We start from the raw sequence: 21785 nt of genomic DNA on the forward strand, positions 1-21785 counted from the left end.
CCCTGCAGAGGTGTCCTAATATTTTCTCCATATAAATCCCTCCCCTTAGCTTCTGTGAGGACTAATCTACACTGGTGACTTATAACATTAAGAATGCATTATAAAAGTGTGACACCAGAGGACGCTGTAGAGTAGTGATCTGTTGCTGATGGGAAATTGCATTGGGAGGAATATTTTTCTTGAAGCGTTGGTTGTTGTTTTTTTAACAGCGTTTTCCAGATCAGTGTAGATCCAACCTCAGTCTCCTCAGTCTCCGCTACAGGGTTAATAGCAGCTTGCAGGGAGGCGTTGGAGGGCTAAATTGAAAAAGTAATCCAGGAACAAAGAGTTAAAAATCCTCCCCTAGTTCTGATGTTCGTTAAAATCAGAGCTGCAGCTTGTGGCTGCTTTAGGCAGCAATCTTATACATATCCACTCTGAAGGTACAGGACAGAGGAAAAAAAGTAATTCCTTGCATAGCACATAATTACACTGGATTTCAGTCTCAGAAGAAGTAGCAATTAGGCAACTTCATGGACAATAAGGGTACTAGCTCCAATGGCAATGTTGTACCTTCTCTGTCAGAGGCAGTGTGCAGGAAGAGTGCTGGTCCTGTTTTTGTGTTGGGAAAGGCATCTTTGTCTCCAAGCACTGCAGTTGTCTGCAAGGGATTTCCACACGGTAGGGTTAATGTGATAATTTTGATGATAACAGAATGCTAAGAAGGTAGGGGACGCGGGTGGCGCTGTGGTATAAACCGCAGAGCCTAGGGCTTCCCGGTCGGAAGGTTGGCAGTTTGAATCCCCGCGATGGGGTTAGCTCCCGTTGCTCGGTCCCAGCTCCTGCCAACCTAGCAGTTCGAAAGCATGTCAAAGTGCAAGTAGATAAATAGGTACCGCTCCGACGGGAAGGTAAATGGTTTTCCCATGCGCTGCTCTGGTTCACCAGAAGCGGCCTTGTCATGCTGGCCACATGACCCGGAAGTCGTACGCCAGCTCCCTCGGCCAATAAAGCAAGATGAGCGCCGCAACCCCAGAGTCGTCCACGACTGGACCTAATGGTCAGGGGTCCATTTACCTTTAAGAAGGTAAAACAAAATAAAAAATAAAATTCCTTCCAGTAGCACCTTAGAGACCAACTAAGTTTGTTCTTGGTATGAGCTTTTGTGTGCAATGGAATGGTCTTGGGGGTGGGGTGTACATTATTATTATTATTATTATTATTATTATTATTATTATTATTATTACTTTGGCAATAAATAAATAAATAAATAAATAAATAAAACTATTTTTTTTTTTAAAAAAAGGAAAGAACAATAATGCAACCTGCCACGTCTGCTCAGAAGCAAGCCACCCAGCGGGGCTTACAACCAGGCAAATGGGGAATATGCAGGAGAAATTATTTTGAGGAGATCTGGAACGTGTTTGCATAATTTGTACTGTTAAAAAGGAAAGGGGGTCAAACCATCGCAAGAGGCGTTGAAATTTTGGGAGGCGGCATAGTTACAATGCAATGGTCTCGGGGGTGGGGTGCACGTTTTTATTCTTATTTATTCTTATTACTTTGCCAAAATAATAAAAAAATGTTGTTGTTTTTTAAAAGAAACAACAATAACGCAACCTCACACGTCTGCTCAGAAGCAAGCCACCCAACGGGGCTTACTCCCAGGTAAATGGGAAGAGCCCAATAAAGTTGCTTCAACTACGCGGAGTGATGTACTGTAGTAAATTCCTCCACAAAGCCGTCGAAGACGCTCGCCCGTTTTTAAATGCCCAAGCGGAACCTTCCGGCTCCGCCGCGCCGGGAAGCTGTTCAAGCGGGGACCCATTTCCGCGCCGGACCGGAAGCGCCCGCTCCGATCACGTTACCGGGTTGCCCCATCGAGTGAGGGTTGCCGTGACAGCGGCGGACTCTAGTCGGAGTTCCCAGGCGCTCGTTGCTTGGAGCGGGAGGCTGGTCGCTCGTTCGCTCGCTCGGCCCACCGGCCTCGCCGTGTCCTCCGGCGTCTTTCCACCAGGCCTCTCCTTCCGCCTCGGGTGGCTTCATGGAGCGGGCGGCCGCTATGACGGACATGTACGACCAGGCGCTGCTGGGCATCTTGCAGCATGTGGGGAACGTCCAGGAGTTCCTGAACATCCTCTTCGGCTTCTTGTATCGAAAGACCGACTTCTACCGGCTCCTGGTGCAGCCGGCCGACCGGCTCGGCTTCCCTCCGGGGGTGGCCAAGTGCATGGCGCTTCGGGTGAGTCCGAGAGGCTGTGGCTCCTCGCCCATCTCCCTGCCCCTCGCTCAAAATGATATATTTTCAAACAAAATTCTTTCATACGAATCCTTATCTAGGTATCCGTTTCCGGAAGGTTTAACTCTCTCTGTCAGCAAAACAGCACAAAAGACTCTATAAAGATTTATTCTGGCATAATAATAATAATAATAATAATAATAATAATTTATACCCCGCCCATCTGGCTGGGTTTCCCCAGCCACTCTGGGCAGCTCCCAACAGAATATTAAAAACACGATAAAACACCAAACATTAAAAACTTCCCTAAACAGGGCTGCCTTCAGATGTCTTCTAAAAGTCAGGTAGTTGTTTATTTCCTTGACTTATTTCCATGGCTTTTGTAGGTGGAAGGAAAGCTTTAGTCCACAAAGCCTTATGCTATGGAGTTTGTTGTGGTCGGTTCTATGGGAACGGATTGTTTTCCGTCTGTATACAGTTAAAGAATTATAGGGTGTTTCTTGAACAGTTACAAGGTAGGTTTGCCTTTCAAAACAAAACAAAGCAAAAATGTGTTCAAAGTCACTTGGAGACTATAAAGCCTAATAAAGAATAACTAATCGGACCATTTTTAAAGCGCTGCAGTAGTCGATCTGCTGTTTATACAGATAATATGTTGCTTCTCGAAGCTACTAACATGAGTTTGGCCTAACTGCGAGAGGCAGTGAAGGATAGGCGTGCCTGGCGTGCTCTGGTCCATGGGGTCACAAAGAGTCGGACACGACTGAACGACTGAACAACAACAATGTTGCTCTGTGAGGTGCCCCCCCTATGATGGCATTGTCGCTCCAGTCCACTCACATTCCAATCCCAATCCTTATTAGATTGATAAGAATTAGATTTTGGGTTTTTAAATCCTCTTTTAGCTCACCTTGTTAAAAGGTGGCAGTTGGGTGTTTAGTTACCTGGATACAAAATTCTTGCTCTTTATTCACTGTCTTAAGTGTAGAGTTAAGTGCAGCCTTTTACATGCCTGCTCCCATATAAGTGGGTATAAGGTTGCAGCCTTAATTAATTAAATTTATAATGTGCCAGAAATGTAAAGTGACTTTCTCTGTCATTTCCATAAATACATAAATAAGACTGAAAATAATTGTAAATTGCACCAGTTGTACTTTTTTTGAGGAGTATGGGTGCTCTTCTCCCTTCTCAAAGTGTATATTGGTATAAATATAGGATACCCCACATTCTTAAGTGGCTAAATCAGTGAAACAATGAGACCCAACATTCTCTTGTAAGATCTAAGTGATTCCAAAATATAATTAAGAATCCCTCTCCTTTGTGATTTATTGGATGGTGGATATACAATGGCTTTGTATACATGACTTGAATTAAGAGGTGTCTGTGGCAAAAGCCCAACCTTTTTCTGTGAAATAAGGGACCATTTTTTTAAAAGGATCCATTGTTAAAGTTGAAAATATCTTAGTTAAGGTAATAACAATGCATTTGAGCAAATTATTATTATTTAAAGTTAATGTACCAATAAATTACTTAAGCTCATTGACTTCATTGGGTCTGTTTCCAGGTATGACTAACATTGAAAATCACCTTTGATTTCTAGAAATGCTTATCTTTTTAGCATTAGACCTCCAAAGAGTTCTGTAACCAAACTAGAGAAAAGTTCATTCTGAAGTTTTTAAAATTTCTCACCAGAAGAGCTTTATTTTTGATAACTAGAAATAAAAGCTGTGTTAGGGCTTCTTTTACTTCCTTGTAGGAGTATGATTAAATAAAGTTTTCTTTTGTACCTAATCCTAAATTGAAAAGGTGCTCTCTTAATTTCATGTCTCTCTCTGTGTGTGTTTCACTCTTGTCACACCCACCCACCCACCCACCCCTTTACTTTTAAAAGAGAGGGAAAAGATCCCAGTGGAAGGCAGTGGGACAGAAGTCTAGCATTAACTAGCTGTTTTTTCTTGCACTGACCCTTCCTTAGATCTCATTACTGCTGTCATGTAGCTGTTTTCCAGGCTTGTTCTGCTTCCTAGAATCCCAGGTTTCTTTGTACAAAGTCTGGTGAAAATGCAGCAGGCTTTGACTTTTTCACTGCACGCTACAGGTTGCAACTTGATACTGGACTATGGTTTGCCCGCATCTTACCCATGTATCTTTTTTACATGCATTTGTTAATGCTGTCTCAGACAGAAGTCTGGCCTTCAGATTGATATCCACTTCAGCCCGACCTCTCCGTCCCTCCAGTCTATTCTTGGAACAGTCGACTGTTCTAGAATGGCTATTGAATTATTTTTGTCAGCTGCTTTATAAAAACTGGGCATCAGAAGCATGAATAGATTAAACACTTAGATCCAAGTGTGACTGTGAAATAACTGACCCTGTGTGAATGTGGCTATGAAGGACTTTGCCCAGCTTAGAAATGTGGTGGGCTGCTAGAGGAGCAGTAACCTGCTCACTTAAGTGGACTCAGTTAACTCCTTGTTGTCTATAGTGACCAGGCAAGTGGTTGCGTACAAGGCTATGAGAAAAGGTGTTGTAGGTATGTGTCATTACGTTTCAATTTTGTAGGGGTAGCTAAACAGGTCTGTTAACACCAAACACATACAGCAAATACTGTTGTGGCATTTTAAAGATACTACTTGTATTTTTTATCTATGGCCCTGAGTTTTTGTGGAAACCCTACAGCAGGAGTGGAAAACCTTTAGTCCACGAGCCTAATTGGTCCCCGCCAGGCCTTCTTATTTGGTCTGCAAGGCCATTTTGGCCAAGCTATGCCCACCTCCCCTATGCCTGAGGCAAGGTGTGGGGTAGGTAGCAAGCAGAAAGGGGCTTTGCAGGCACTGTTGATGAACCTGCTTTGCAAGGGCTTCTGAAGACCTGACAAATAGCTGGTTGTTTGTTCTTTTAAAGCTTTTCACAATATAGTGCTTTGCAAGGCCCTCAGCAAGGCTTTCAGGTCCCTTGCAGAGTGTTTGACAAAGGGCTTGGCAAGGTTGTCGGGTATTTGAGTGTGGGCTCAAAGAAAGGTCACCTGCCATCACTGTGGTGCCAGGTGAGTGCCAATAAAGGGTGGGGGTGATAATGATCTGGCCTGCTGACCGTGTCTAGTCCCCCACCACTGCCCTACATCATCTCACTAGAAGTGTATGTTTAGTACAGTTCTTTCTGTATCATTTCCCATTCTCCAATGATAATACCGTGGGCTGATTGTCCTTCCAAAGCGTCAGCGCTTGTTTTGTTAGAAATATAAATGGCTTTGTTTCTGTAGGTCATCGACGAAGCAGTCTGTTTCAAGGAGCAGTTCTGTTGCTCCTCTGAAAAAAAACCCCACCCTTTCCATCCGTTCTCTTATGGTTATCTATAGGTTAATGGTTGGGTTGTTGCTTTGTTTGCTGTATCACTTTCAGGCTTTCAAAAACTTTGAACACCTGGCCCGCCAAGATGATGAGAGAAGACAGCAAGAACTTCAGGAAAAAGTGAAGAAAAGAGAGGAGGACATGGCAACTGCAGGAGAGAGAGTGAAGGTGGTGCCAGCTGTGGCTGAGGAGGTTGAGATCAGTGCAGCAGTGGGTGATGACTCTGTATCAGAGGGTGGAAAGGCTACAGAGTCACAGGAGCCCGTGGCAGTGGAGGAGAAAGTAGATGCACAAGCCGCCAATGCAGCCGTGGAGCCACCAGAGGCTGTTGCTGCCCCCTTAGAAAGTCAGCCAGCAGAGGTGCCCAGGTGAGTGACTGCTATGGTGCTTTGACCTCGTTGAACATTTTGCTGAAGAGAAATGAACTGACAATGTATCTATACTATGGCTAAGCCTGTAAGCTTGGGATGGGTTCATTTTTCTCAAGAGGGCCTCTAGGGAAACATGTTTATTTGTGAGCAAGGGGCCTCAGTCCTATTTCAATGGATGAATCTATGCAGTAGCCTTTTGGATATATACTAAATGTGCTAACAGTTAAGCCTTCATGTGGCTGTTTCTCGCATGGTAGCATCAGCCATGGGCCTGGCATCTTGTTGCTTGGAAGAAACAGGAGCATTTTCTGTGCAACAGAATGTGATGGTAAATGGCAGAGGTGGTGGAATAGATGACATTGCTCCACTCCTGAGTTGCAGAAGTTCTTCAGTGCCTCAGGTGGAGTTCTTGCCCATCACCTGGTACCTGATACTTTTAAAAAATGGAGAAGCCAAGACTGATCTTGAGACATCTGCAAGGAAAGCGTGTTCTCTACTATTGACCTACGGCCCCTTTTCACTTCTGAATGTAGGTGCAAGATTCGTGCTTTTGAATGCTCTCCCACATCAAACTCACTACTGTGTAGGTAGAAAACCAGCAGAGCTGACAAAGGCCTGTGCTGGAATCTCCCTCCTTGATGTATTAGATTTCTTTTATCAAGGCAGGTTTTTTTCTGTATGAGTAAACATCTAAAAGATTTTTGACTGGGAGTCTAAAGTTGTGTGGCCTGTTCTCTTGTATGTGTAGACTAGGCTTAAACGAGAGGCTGCTGCACAGAATGTAAATCTTGGTGAGAATACTCTATGGAATTTATTTGATGTACACTTGCCAAACTAGTTATATCACCACAACAAGTATACTGGCCTGTGGTGGCTTTAGGGAGAAACCTTGCCTAATTTGCAAGTATTGGGGAACCTGCTGTCTATTATGTGCTTGATATGTGCATTTTTTTGCTCTTCTTGCTGCTCTTCATTGTAGGTGAAACCCAAAAGCTGAACATTTATTTTGTTTATTTTTCAATAGAATTTCTAGCTTTTCCAGGGATAACTTAAAAGTTTGTGTTGCTGACTGATTCTTAAATATCTCCACTCATCTCTTAACACCCATGCCTAGTTCCTGTCACTTACATTCTGTTTCTCCGAGTTTCTGCTAATATAAAGATGGGTCTGGGAAGATGCTTTCAATGTTTAAAGACTAATCACCTTGGAAATAGTACTTCAGAGTGTAATTAATACAAATTATGTTTAATTTTGTGAGTAGACACTCATTAGCTTTGGATGAATTCTTTTGTGACGTGTTAGGGAGTTTTGTATGTGTGATACAGACAAAAGTATATTGGAAATTGAATTTTTGAAATGCATTTTTTTACTGACATCCCAAGCTGCATGTGCTAGCAGCAGAATGTGACACAGCTGGTGAGTGTATTTCTCAAGGTACTGATAACTTAAAAGCTTTTGTGTACTGCCATGTAAGTCCTTTGTTGGTAGTCTAGTCACTTAGGAAGGCAAGGTGAAATGAGGCTCTGTATCAGTTTGATGGTATGGCTGCAGGATGGGGGGAAGCTTTACTGTCAATGGAATCTCTTAGAATCCTGGCGTCCATTGCGGATATTGCACTACCTGTTGGTTTGGAAAGGCAGCTTGCCGAAAGCCAGAAACCACCAATCTCTGCATCCCAAACACTGAACAAGATGGTTTCACAATTGCCTGTGGAGTGTTGGAATGGGGAAAAGATCCTATTGGGCGCTATTTTCTAGTGTTAGTGTATGAGAGGATGGAGCATTTTTACTCTGGAAGCAAAGCAGTGTTTAATATAGTGATGACGAATGTGAGCTAAGAGCTGGTCTTCAGATCTTGCCTTGGCCATTGGCCTCATCTTGGGAAAACCACTGTTCTATTTGAAATATGATCACCCTACCTCATACAGCTTTGTAAGAATTACTGAGGCTGTATGTGCGGAGCAGGCTTTCTGAAGGTGTGAAATGTGTTATATGAACTGTGGCTGCTCATTTGAGTAGCAGTGCTGCCCCTTTGATCTGCCTTCAGCCAGCCAAACATCACAATCTGGCCCAAACAAACAAACAAAGAAAAATCCTTCCAGTAGCACCTTAGAGACCAACTAAGTTTGTTCTTGGTATGAGCTGTGTGCATGCACACGAAAGCTCATACCAAGAACAAACTTAGTTAGTCTCTAAGGTGCTACTGGAAGGATTTTTTCCCCCCGACTACGGCAGACCAACACAGCTACCTACCTGTAACTATCATGATCTGACGATACACTGCGATGTTGAAACAAGCTGCATTCCACCCAGCCCTCGATTTGCGGGCTGAAACTGCTGCAGCTCTCACTATGGGAGCTGAGGCACTTTCACTCTAGCGCCTTGGGGGCAGAGATAACGCAGCTTGTTTGCATCAACTGGGGGACGGGAAGGCTCCCGCTCAGCAGCTGAGCGAACCCTGATGTCTCCCAGGTAGCTGAGTGACCCTCAGAGAAGTGTAAAGGAGCCACCTCTCTACCTGTGGCTTGTGCAAGCTGGAGGAGAGGTGGGGCCTCCGTTACACTGCGTAGGCCGCCGAGCTAGGAACGAGCTTGTTCCTCCCTCAGTGGTATGAGGGCCAGAGCTTAATGGCTGCTTTACCCAGCAGTATATTGTGGGTGAAACTGCCGCTGCTCCTGAGTCCCTCTGCTGCCAGCACCCGGCTGTAGCTTGTTTGTCCCTCACACACTTGGTGCTGATGGTAGAGAGACTCGGGAGTGGTGGTTTCACCTGCAATATGCCACCAGGTGAAGCAGCCATCAAGGTCTGGCCCTCATACCAGTCCTGGGTATTGATACATCGTCCAGGCCTAGTATTCAGTAGGGTTATATTAATGAATCCGTACACTAATAACAGAAGATTCCCTAAACACACAGCTTTTAGTCGATAAGGTCTTCATCTTGTTTAGCTAATATGCAGGTGTTTGCTGCTGAAAAGTTCAAGAACTGTGTGCAGAGATGTTCCATCCAACTTTTCTTACAGAACTGTAGTTGGTATAAGTTTGCCACTGGGTGGTGTTGGCATCCACTAAATGGATAACACAGACTCCAAAGCATATTGAAGAATATGTGAGGTCTCTGAGGTTTCCCTCCAGTCAAAATTCGCTGCTGAGAGCCTTGCTAAGCAAGATGCTATGATGTTCATTTCTAGCAACAAATGGATGGAAATTGAAATTCTGCAATAGTATTTCCAACTCTCTTTACATGAAGACAACATAGGTCAGGCATCCCCAAACTTCAGCCTTCCAGATGTTTTGGACTACAATTCCCATAATCCCTGACCACTGGTCCTGTTAGCTAGGGATCATGGGAGTTGTAGGCCAAAACATCTGGAGGGCTGCAGTTTGGGGATGCCTGACATAGGTCATTCAGCTTACTAGTTTTCCCAAGTCTCATCACCCAGAAGTTGAGACATGTCTCTAATATACCATATTGCAAACTGTGAATAAGATTAACATTATTAGTCTTCATCTTGTATGTAGATGAGGTGTGCTTATATCTCTGCTGCTTATTTTGTACAAAAAGTCAGTATACTTGCTCTTGTAGTTTCAGGAATAGTTTCTTCAAATGCGGAGTATGTTTAGATGGTAGAAAGAAAACAATAAGTAGTAATGTGTTTGAGGGAGCAGTAATATGTGGAGGTGCATCATTTATTCCTGCATTGTAGGGAATTAGACTAGATGACCCTTGTATAGAACTCTACAATTCTGTGATTCTACTATTTATGTGTGTATGAGTGGTGGTAGCTCCTGGGCTGAAGGTTGAATGCCCAAATTTCTCTCAATATTCTAACATTTAACCAAAACAATCCCCGTGTACTTTCTAGCGTTTTCTGTTCAAATCAAGTTCTAGAACACAAAAAATATGCATTCAGTGAAAACTGAATTAGTTTGTTAGTTGAAATGCCTTTATTACTGCCACTTTCAGTAATGGTGATGGAATGTCTTTCCAGGGCAAATCAAATATAAAGGTTGAGTGCCAGAGCAGCTGGCTAAAAGCGTTTGGACCTTTGTTACGTCTTACACAAATGTGCACAGCCCCTGTGCAGGATGGTCATTCTTATCTCCCAAAACGTCCTTATCTCTTTTGAAAGAGGGTGGGGTTGTATGTTTTTCTAGAACTTAGAAGCACAGAAGTGGTGGTAAATGTGTGTGCCGTATCACTTGACTGGGAGAAAACCATAGGTCACTTGGTAGAGCACATGCTTTGGATGCGAAAGATCCCATGTTCAATCCCTGGGAATGGAAGAGATAGGAATGGAAGAGACCTCTGTTAAAAATGCTGAAAATCTGCCAGTCAGTCTAGACAATACTGATCTAGATAGACTTGGTACAGGTAGAATCTAAAATTTAAAACCTTTTGTGCTCACCTGTGTTCTTCCTCCTGGAAGTTGGCAAGAATGAAACACGAATCTAATCTCAAAGTAGATTTTTCTCATGTGATATGCCAACAAAGTAATCATAACTTGGCAGCAATATAGAGGCTTCCCATTATCACAAGACTTTCCTCCTCATTCCTTCTGGTCTTACATTTAGATGCAGCACATCACAACTTTGAGTAGTATTGCAACAAATGCTTAATGGAAGGAGATGGGATATCATTTCACTGATATTCTTGCCAAAGCCTATATTGGCTTGGCTTCCATCTCTAAAAGATCCTATGTAGGACATGTTGCCATCTGATCTCCATGTCTCCAACTTCAGAAAGATCAGAATAAAGAGTGCCTGTTTTATTGCCATCTGGGTAGTGCGAGGCTGTGAATTGCAACACTCTTTGTGCCCAGACATTTCCATCTGCTTTGACAAGCAGCTCTCTCCATCGTTCTCGATGTCTGAGCTCAGCTCCTTTTTTATTTTGAGTGCTGCCTTCTCACTTGGCCCTCTTTTAGATTTTACTCTGCATACATTTGCCTCACAGTATTTAAAATAGTGTCACATGTGCCACAGATCAGTCAGCCTCCTGAATTCTGTTTACATTGTTTGACTCCCGATTCTCATTTGCGCCTTTGTTTTATGTAGAAGGCTGAACTCTCTTGGTCGCCTTCTTTTTCTGTTGGCACAGCGGATGCTTTGGAAGTCAGACCCCTTTCTTAGTAATTTGACTTGGTGTGGGGTGGCTTGAGTGGAAGGTGCTTAACTTCCATGGCATTGAAATAAAGAAGTTTTTAAAAAATCAAAAGCACAACAATACAAACTTCTGGCTGATAGTTGTCTGAGCCAGAGGATCCACAGTGTTTTTAGCTGCATAAATTAGTCTTTTCTTCACCCCATTTATGGAACTGGGGTCTAAGTTACATCTCTCTAGGACCAGGAAGTTGGTTCATGTTGGAATATCCCTACACCTTGGCTGCCTCCAGGCCAGCCTTCTCCAACCTGGTGTCTCCTGGATGTTGTTGGATTCCAGTTCCCATCAGCCCTAGCATGGACAATGGTCAGGTATGATGAGAGAAGTGGTCATAAGATGTGGTGGGCACCAGGCTGGGAGCATCTGCTTCTCTCTTATTTTAGCCTTCCACAGGATTGGAAAATGCTTTAATCTTTGGCTAGGCTGAGGGAGTTTAACCAACGAAGATGAAAATTGACAGACTGACCCAACAAAGAAGAACACTAATCTCCCCCAAAGGGAATACTACATTACCTCCTTTCTTTCTTTTTGCTAACATATAATATACCATTGTTTGTGTACATGACATGTGAATCCTCACCTCAATCCCTGAAAGAGATGAGATTCTTCCACCAGAAATTTAGTGCACGAACTCGCCAGCTGATGAGTAGCTAACAAGAAGAAGAGAAAATTTGGAAATGATCACACTTATTTGTTCAAGTTCTCCAGCTTTTTAAAAAACCAGCCAGATTCCTTCCTAAAGACCTGCTTGGACATAGGCCTAGTATTGGAAGAGTTGCGTCTCATGAAGTTATTGGAAATGAGGGATGAGAAGCAAGTATTAGCTCTTTTCGGAGAAGTGTGGCGCAGCGTAAGTGGTTGAGGTTTCTGAAGTAGAACCAGGAGTGATGGCGGCCTTGGTAAGTTGAACCACAAGGGGTTGCTTGCAAGTAGAGCTGAACTGGCTGTCCTTTCCATGGTAGGAGAAAATAGTAGGAGCTGCTATATTAAGCAAAATTGGGTTACGCTGGAACGGCAGAAAGCAACACACTTGTGAGATCTGTTTGTTCCCTTTCAAAAGTGTTGCATGCCTGGAAGCTTTCTGTGACCCAGAATTGGAGCTGTAAACTTAGAAACGTAAAAGTAAGATGGGCAGGATATCTATAAAAGGCACCGATTTCTAGCACACATGCCTATTTCAGTATACCACAGGATTGGTAAAGGCACTAGGCATTATTGCTGGAATGCGTAGTTCAGCGACATGACATTGCAGGCCATTGATATGAAGAACAAAGCAAATAGATTAAAATTGTCATTGTTGGGCTTTGCAGTGAGAGACACTTCTGCTTCAGAAGGACTCCCTCTACCTCTCTATCATACGTTTATAGTGGAGGTTCATGCCAGGGTATTTTCAAGTGTCTACCTAATGTCATGTATCTATTTAGGTGCATATCAGGGTGGATCCAACTATGGATCCAACCCATGTGGCAGCAAGTTGTTGCTTTTTTCTTGTTAAGGCAACAGGTATATGCTTTGCTATCTCAGCTAAGTCCAGTAATTTTGACAACCATTCCTCCATGGTAAGTAATGATGAATCTTTCCATCTTTGTACATATAAAAATTTCACTGCTATGATCATGTATTGGAATAGTGTTCCATGGTATATATATATCTGCATCCATAAGTCCCAGCTGGAAGAGCTCTGCTTTCAACTGCCATGCAGCACTTGGAAGGTTCCCCAGAAAGGAATGAAATTCTGGGGCTGAAAAAGGTGCCCCAGTCCTCTGCTGGAAATGTGCAATTACCAGAAAAAACAAGGTTTGTTTTTTTAACTTACCTATATATTTCAGAAGAGATTGTGCTTTTAAAAAGATGGTGTTAGTCATGCCCCAATCCTGGATTACATGGGATAAAAAGATTCATCTATAGATCAAAGGATGATTTTGTCCGTTGAAACTTCCCTTAAGTTCTTTTCAAGGTGCTACTGGTCATTCCTCCTAGGGTACCAGGCGTATTGTGTCTGTAGGCCCCCTGCTACTTCTTGTACATGTAAGTAGAGCATGCTGTCTATTGCTAGGCAAATTCTGATAGTGTCTGCTGAGTTTGGCTCTCTGGTAGGTTTGTCTTGTCAACTCTTAATGTGGTGTTGAGTTAGGGTGAGAGGTGTATGCTCAGCTGACTGGGTAGGCTGGCAAACTATCAAAATGTGGAGCTGGCTTCTAAGAATTGATTGAAGCTGGAAACAGTATGAAGCCTAGATTTTTAAAAGTTGATCAAAGCGTTATGTCTATGTTGTGGCACCACGTGATAACAAAGTCAAAAAGGACCTTCTATTTAAACTTTAATTCTTTGGCATTTTACAGCCTCTGGATGCTAGTTCATTGAAAATCCATGCATGAATCACAAATGCTAGTTTTGGAAGGATGCAGCCAACTTTAAAGTGGGTTGGGGTTTATTTAAAAACAATACATTTTACACATTTGCATCATTATGCCTATATTTGCAGGTATGTTCAGTTTCCCTGATGTATGAGTGCTGCTGTTTGTTTCCCTGGTAATGAGGTAGAATGCTGGAATAATTTAACAGACTGCCATTTGAGACTGTAAACTGATGACTACAGCTCTGAACGGTCTTTTATGTCAGGGGCAGCTAACCTTTGACCCTCTAGAGGTTGTTGGACCATAGTTGCCATCATCTCCAGCCAGCATGACCAGTGGTCAGGTAGATAGGAACTGTAGTCTAACCATATCTGAAGGCCCAGAGGTTAGCACTGCTGCCTGATGTGAACTTCCTGGTACACCAGCTGAGATCCTACCTACCTACCCTGTCTCACCAGAGTGGTACATGCTCTAGTTATCTCCCACTTGGACTACTGCAATGTGCTCCATGTGAGGCTACCTTTGAAGGTGACTTGGAAACAACTAACCCAGAATGTAGCAGCTAGACTGGTGACTGGGAGCACCTGCTGGGACCATATAACACTGGTCCTGAAAGACCTACATTGGCTCCCAGTACATTTCTGAGCACAATTCAAAGTGTTGGTGCTGACCTTTAAAACCCTAAATGACCTTGGCCCTGTATACCTGAAGGAGTGTCTCCACTCTCGTCATTCTGCCTGGACACAGAGATCCAAGAGCCTTCTGGCGATTCCTTCACTGTGAGAAGTGAAGTTACAGGGAACCAGACAGAAGGCCTTTTTGGTAGTGGCACCAACCTGTTAGAAGCTGCCCAGAATGGCTGGGGCAGCCCAGTCAGATAGGAAGGGTATTTGTTGTGGTTGGTTGGTTGGTTGGTTGGTTGTTGTTGTTTTGTTTCTGGACACAGAATAGTATTAGAGCTAGGCTAGACCCACACTTCCTGATAGTATTCTACTTGCCAGGGGTCTTTTAGGTGGGGAAGCAGTCAAAAGTTATCCCCCCCCCCTCACAGCCTGAAATGGTATGGTCTGCGATGTACAGATCCAGCCTGACACTGTCATCACAAATACAGATAATCAAACCCAAGGAAGAGAGATTATTTTCTTAGGTTCAAGGTAGATGGGGCTTACTTCTGCCATACCTTTTTGGGCTTCCAACATCTAGAAATTGAAACTTTCATTTTAAAGGTACTTCCAGATGGAGTTGTGTGAAAGGCGGCACACTGAATTGGCATGCATGACAGTCCAAAGGAGGGATTGTAGCGCAGATCCAAAATGTTACCTGGTACCGCTTACTCCACCCACTACCACCACTTTCTGGTTTGCAAGCTATCCAGATGTGGTACAAGATTGAGCCATTTCTTTGATATCATCCTGAATGTATAGCATCTTTTCTGTCCTATCCACTTGGACCTAAGAATGTGTTTCCATTATTTTAATGGGTCCAGTATAAGATATTGTACTCAATGCTGCTTGTTTTATTTGAATTGCCGCTGGTAACTTGCATAGTTTATACATATATTTTGAAAACAAACTGTCAGGACATTATTCTGAAATGTATTTTTCATTCATAATCAAACAGGGACCACAACTGAGTTCATCTTGGATTCCACAATGCCTCAGGCTGTGTTTGACATCCAGTAAAAAAATGTGGGCTACAAATGGTTATAAATTAAGCTTTGCCTTCCTAAAATATGCTGCATATTGAGCCTGAGCGAAAGGCTCACCCCCTGGTATAAAGGTAAAGGTAAAGGTACCCCTGACCATTAGGTCCAGTCGCGGACGACTCTGGGGTTGTGGCGCTCATCTCGCTTTACTAACCGAGGCAGCTGGCCTACAGCTTCCGGGTCATGTGCCCAGCACACCTACGCTGCTTCTGGTGAACCAGAGCAGTGCACGGAAACGCCGTTTAGCTTCCCACCGGAGTGGTACCTATTTATCTACTTGCACTTGACGTGCTTTCGAACTGCTAGGTGGGCAGGAGCAGAGACCAAACAATGGGAGCTGACCCCGTCGCGGGGATTCAAACCACCAACCTTCTGATTGGCAAGCCCTAGGCTCTGTGGTTTAGACCACAGTGCCCCTGGTATAGGGTAGGTATATAAGATCCTTGGGTATAGGGCGGTACATAAAATTAATTAATTAATAATGAGGAACGTTCCTGTTGGCCAGTGAGTAAGGTTGGATTGTGCTTTCGTTCCATTGACAAAAAAAATTAAGGCCCATAACTTTCTTTTGCAATAATGAAGCCTTACAACTTCAATGGGGTGTTGGAAATCTAAATGCAGCTGCAGAGCTTAAGTGTATCATGTCTTCCATATCAATTGTTTGCTTTGGGATCTGGGTGCCTAACTCAGGAAATGAGGACATGAAACCCAACTTGAACCTACTTCTCTCTCTCTCTCTCCTGCTGTTTTGTTAACCAAGAAAAAAACTCCCTTTGCTGCAGGCAAGAGGACAGCGTGTGACTTGGCTTAAATAAAACATGGTTTCTTTGCTTAAAATCATTGCTCATTGAAATGGAGAAACTTCAGTGAAACCCTCTCCAAAACAAACTCTGGTTCCCTCAATGCAGCATTGTGGCTTTAGAAGTGGATAATTCAGGATGTCTAGGTTTGAAAAAGGCCCCCATTGAAATCAGTGTTAATAAAAATAAAATAAAATTGGTCCTCCTTGGGTGATTCTAATTCTAATGTATTGATACAGTCTCTAAAGTCTCCTTTCTAGTAGTTTGTTGTTTTTTTAACAAAAATTTATTGGTTTTCCACATCAAAAAAGAACAAATACAACCAAACAAAACAACAACAAATAATAACAACAATCATTTAAAGAAAAAAAAACAAATATTACAAACAACATCAACTAAATAAAAGAAAACAAATACATACCTTACATACAGGAACACACCAACTGTTTTTTTTTTTTTATAATCTTGTTCTAAATCTTATTGGGGGGACTTCCCCCGCCCTCTCTCCTGCGTTCAGTTCTATTTTGCTTTAGTAACATTTCTAATTATTGTAACTATACCTTCACTAACCTTCTTAGTCTTTATCTCAAAATCTTATATCATATTGTTGTTGTTGTTGTTGTTCAGTCGTTCAGTCGTGTCCGACTCTTCGTGACCCCCATGGACCAGAGCACGCCAGGCACGCCTATCCTTCACTGCCTCTCGCAGTTTGGCCAAACTCATGTTAGTAGCTTCGAGAACACTGTCCAGCCATATCATATTACTTCTATCTAAAAAATATAACCTCATATTGCAAATTTTAGTTTCTTATAACCTTTTCTTTCTCTTAGCTCCATAAAACTGCTGCTCCTATTACTTCTAATTCGTACCTTATAAAATATTAAACCATCACAATATCATAAAAAACCTAAATATTTATTCCTTCCAAATCCATTTTTACTCTCTGACGTCGGGGTACCGTGATAGGCCTTCCTGGTTAATCATATATGTAATTTCATCCTACCCCAGTTCTTGCCATTTTCTCTCCTCCCATCACAGTCACCCACCAGGCTTCCCCCCAATCTTTTCCCAAACCATAGTCCAGAATGTCCTCTTTTCCTTGATATCCGAAAATCAAAACATTGTCCCGAAGCATTTTTGCAAAGCTCTTCAGAGCAAATGATACATCACCACCAAGCTTCTCCACTTCAGTCTTCCAATCAAATTGCAATTGTAGTTCCCAAAATTGTTGTTCCTGCTTTTCTGGGCTCCTCCTTTCTAGTAGTTTGTGTATGTAAGCATTGTGTGAGCAGTGAAAGCGCTGCCCTTGCCCCAAATTTCCTAGTGACGGTGGAGTCCATCTTTCTGTCAGTGGACTTGTGGAGCTGCTAAAGGCTGCATTTTAGTCTTTGTTCAGTGTCAACAAAGCTACCGGTAAGTCCATAAATTAAATCAGGTAGCTTTCATTCTTCTGCCACAAATTGTATGCAATTGATAAGCACATCTATGAGCTGAAAATAAAAAGTTGTGGGGTTTTTTGAAACGTGACGTAACTTGCTTGCTATTCTGAAAACATGATGATTCCCTGGTTTGTAAAAGAATTAACAGAAAGGTTACTTTAGAAAGCCAGCATGTGTGGTCTCCTAATCCTGATCCAGCCTGGCTGGATGTATAACAGGAATCTTAGTGTCCTTAAGTCAGGGCTGGGCAGCTTTGAGCCTCCAAATGTTGTTAGTGAATGGGCTGAGGAACCTTGTGCCCCCCCAGGTGTTGTTGGACTACATTGTGCTTAATTTCGGACCATTGGTCATGCTGGCTGGGGCTGATGGGGGCTGTTGATGGACAACAGATTCCCCACCCTAGCCATAAGTGAACACAGTGTAGCATTTGTAGCAGTGACAACCTCATGTCATGCAGGCAGTGACCATTATAGGTGCATCCAATTGATGTGCGAACATGTGATTCCTTTTGGTGTATATTTGTGGAAACTTGTGGTAGTAAAAACGTTCTTTATTGACTCATGGTCAAATAAGTTTTCTTAGCCTTGTGTCTTCCTCGGATTACCAGTAGATGGTGCTATTGTATCCTTCTCTGAGACGTTCACTCTATTAACCTTATTGATTTGTAACCCATGGTCCCTTTCTAAGGGGCTGTTCAGACTTCTAAGCCGGGCTTGTAACTCTGGTAGTGTAGTAAACGCAAGTGGCTTTTTAGCAGTGTTGAGTACTGCTGTGGCTTTGCATAAGGAAGGCTGGAGTGTCTTATTAGAATTTTGGTGCAACACCCATGCATTTATTCTCTTGAGCCAAAACGGCTCCTAGAGCAGCTTGCAAGTCGATAAAAATCTAAGCACATGGCCTTAAAATTCTAATGGAAAAAGGAATGGAGAGGGAGAAAGGAAACGAGCAAATTCGGGCACCAGTTCTTAAAGTTACATTTCTTTTAACAACCAACAGGGATGGCACTAGTTTAGGTACCTTGGTGGAATGAATTGCTAGGTGACAGTTGAGGAAGAAAAATACTCCTATATTAGTTGCTTTCCATTGCTGCTCATCTATCAATAGGAATATCTCGTATGAAATGTTCCTTACTGTCCTCGGTTTCCATTCCTTTGCATTTCTGACCTCCTAGTTAATTACTTTGATGGGCTCTTCTTGCCGTAGGCTGCTGTCAAAGAGATGATTTAAATGCCTGACCACTGAAATAAATTCCAGTCTGTTTTGCTATGCAGGGTGCCTTTCTGTGAAATGCCAGGCTTCCTACGTGCTGGCTTTGAGAAGGCCTATGAAAAGACCTCATGCAGTTTTCATGCTAGCTTGAAACTTGGTTATTTCTTAGCTGAATCATTTTGCTGTTAACTCAGTAGTGTTCTTGCTGTGCTTTTTGGGTAACCCAGAGTAAGTGGGTACAGTATCTGGGACCCACTCCTTTCTTTTGAAAGGATACCTGCCCTGTGCAGGTCTACTGTTTTCAGTGAGGCGTACTTCCTTGTAGACTTGTTTAGGATTGCAACCTTAAATCTTTAAGATTTCTCTTTTCACTCCTGTTTGGATGTGTAGCTTTAGAGATAAAAAAGTTCAGGCGCCTGGGGACAGCCTAGTGGCAGCTAGGGGTTTCTGTTTTGCCCTCCTGGAAATAGACCTCAGGCTTATTTGAGGGTCTCCTTAAGCAGCAGAAAAGCGATGAAGGAACCTCTTTGGGCATGTGTGATGAGGGCTATTGCTGTAGGTGGGACTCATGCCCTGCATGCAGGTTCAACCCTTGACATCTCTAACTTAAAGGTGCAGGTAGCAGATGATGGCAAATACCTTTTCCTAATAACTTGGAGAATGTCTTCTGCTGGCTTTGGGTATAACTTTGACAAACTTCACCCCACCCCGGCTCCGCCATGCATTTGCTGTCCTGTCCATATATGTGGCGCTGTGGGTTAAACCACAGAGCCTAGGGCTTGCTGATCAGAAGGTCGGCGGTTCGAAACCCCGCGATGGGGTGTGCTCCCGTTGCTCGGTCCCAGCTCCTGCCAACTTCGCAGTTCAAAAGCACATCAAAGTGCAAGTAGATAAATAGGTACCACTCCGGCAGGAAGGTAAACGGCGTTTCCGTGTGCTGCTCTGGTTCGCCAGAAGCGGCTTTGTCATGCTGACCACATGACCCGGAAGCTGTACACCGACTCCCTCAGCCAGTAACGTGAGATGTGCGCTGCAAACCCAGAGTCGGTCAGGGGTCCCTTTACCTTTTACCTTTACCATATATGAAATCTCCTACATGTCTAATATGGTTCCTAAGCCACTGTAATAAAAAGCTTTAGCGGTATGCAGACTCAAAATATGTCAGGTCCCAGGTGGTTTGAGAGAGCAAAGTCATTGTTAATACTATAAAGAATATTTCCTAAAACACAGAAATGCATATTGGGGGCTATTCAGGATGTTTGTTTTTGGAAAGAAAAATCTGCATTAAAAATTATTAACCAGGCATTATGTGCTAAATGCTAAATTCTGTCAACTGATAGCATTTATGCATGCCAGGTTGTTGTTGTTGTTGTTGTTGTTGTTGTTTTACATGCGCTTTCAAAGAGCATCTCTAAGTGTTTGCAGAATCTTTTGATTCAGCTTAGTTGATTCTGCTTGGTGGTGGACGCTGCCGCCAGAGCTAAATGTGGAACCCTGTGTTTGCAGAATCTGGAGTATTTTAGTAATGTGGAAGAAGAAATGAAGATGGAGCAGTAAAATGGCCTGCCAGGGAGCAATGTGGGAAGAACAGAACTCTGTAGGCTGACGCTGCTCCAGAATGCTGAAATCATTTTACACATGTTATGTAGATCTGCAACTATTTGCATCAAATCATAAGTTTGGGAAGGCACCTTTTTTAAAAAAAGGTAAATGAAGATTCTCAGGAATCCCCAAGTTCTGTGCCATATGCTAGATTTTATATTAGGAATGAATGAAATCACGAGGGACAGCAACTCTAGGCTTCAACTTTGAGCCTTGGTAGTCAAGAAATACTTGTGCTTGCCACAGCTGACTCCCCCGTCCTGCTGAGGAAAGGACAGTGCTTTGTTTGATGTCCTGTGGTGCTCAAGTCCAGGCAACTTGGGATGAAGAAGTCCCTGCTGCCCTCCTCAGCTCTGCTCTGCTTGAGTTTCACGCACTCAGAAAAGCAGCAAGGAGTCTCACTGTTTTCCATGCATCTGCACGGCTCTACATCTGCATGGGAAAGTCATTTCTCTCCTCCAAACTCAGGAAAAGGATGCTAATTCTCCCCAACACTGTGCTTACCAGTGGCACATTGAACTTGCGGGCTCTTGGGCTGGAGGAGGAGGGAAAAAAAACAGCATGGCTGTTGAAAGGAGCTGAATATCAGATTTGTTGGTGTTTATGTTTGGTTTTTAATTTTTTTTTTTAAAAAAGCTTTCACCACCACCCCATGACACATTGAAGCAAAAATAGAACAAGGCGGAACACATGGACCCACCCATCATCCCCACTACCATCAGCTAAGTATGAGCAATGCTGAACCCTTTATTTAAAAGCTGACGTTTCCCAACCCTCTCCTCCTACAGTTTCAACAGTTTTGATTTTTTGGCCACTGCTGCGGTTTTCTGTTCTTATTTAGGTGGCCGACATGGCAGGTGGTTTGGATTGCCATGATCGTTCTTCCTAGGGTCTGTCTTCTGGGTAGACATCCTTCTTGTCCTCTGTCTCCAGCACAGGCATGATTGATTCCCAGAAATGCATTCCCTGAATGTCCGTAAGGTGCCAACAGCAGCTCATTCCCCTAAGGCATGGGTAGCCAGATGTTATTGGACCTCTGCTCCCATTATCCATGATCATCTGCTGTACTGGCCGGGGCTGATAGGAGCTGGAGTCCCAACGTCTTCCAGAGGGCACCCAGTTGGCTATCGCTGTCCTAAAGCATCCTGCATACTTTTTGCTTGTTCTGGAGATGCTTCTTCCCTGTTAGACGCCTTAGCAAACAAGCTTGTCACCTTGCAGCTGTCCAGTTCTAGCCCCCCCCCCCCAAGTATTCTGATGCTTCTTACAGTAGCTTTGCATTGCAATTTCTGGTAACATTGAGGCTTGTCAGCTCCTAATCTGCCACTTGCACATTTCTGCTTTTGCTTGTGGGTCTGCAAAAACCCATGGCTTTTCATCTCTGCTCACCCACGAGTGTGACGAGAGATGAAAGTGGGTGGACCAGTAGATGTGACATTTTTGTGCATTAGGCTGCATTCCAGCCATCCAAAAGCAAGAAGTTTCTTTCTTATCTTTCATCCAGGCAAGCAAGAGACATGATTACAATTACGTGTGCAGCTACATTCCAGCAAGTCAAAGCCCTTGAGGAGGG

General features: G+C 43.3%; 1 protein-coding gene across 1 annotated transcript in view; it reads left to right on the top strand.

The window, feature by feature from the left end:
* The first annotated feature begins 1842 nt into the window (after positions 1 to 1842).
* Positions 1843 to 21785, top strand: part of NUDCD3 (NudC domain containing 3) — a 56275-nt gene continuing 36332 nt past the window's right edge. The window contains exons 1-2 of the mRNA XM_033171497.1: positions 1843 to 2221; positions 5620 to 5936. Of these exons, the coding sequence (XP_033027388.1) occupies positions 2024 to 2221; positions 5620 to 5936 (515 nt within the window). The 5' untranslated portion in view covers positions 1843 to 2023. The remainder of the gene's footprint in view (positions 2222 to 5619; positions 5937 to 21785) is intronic.

This window comes from Lacerta agilis, chromosome 15, assembly GCF_009819535.1.
Source record: "Lacerta agilis isolate rLacAgi1 chromosome 15, rLacAgi1.pri, whole genome shotgun sequence".
Taxonomy (NCBI): domain Eukaryota; kingdom Metazoa; phylum Chordata; class Lepidosauria; order Squamata; family Lacertidae; genus Lacerta; species Lacerta agilis.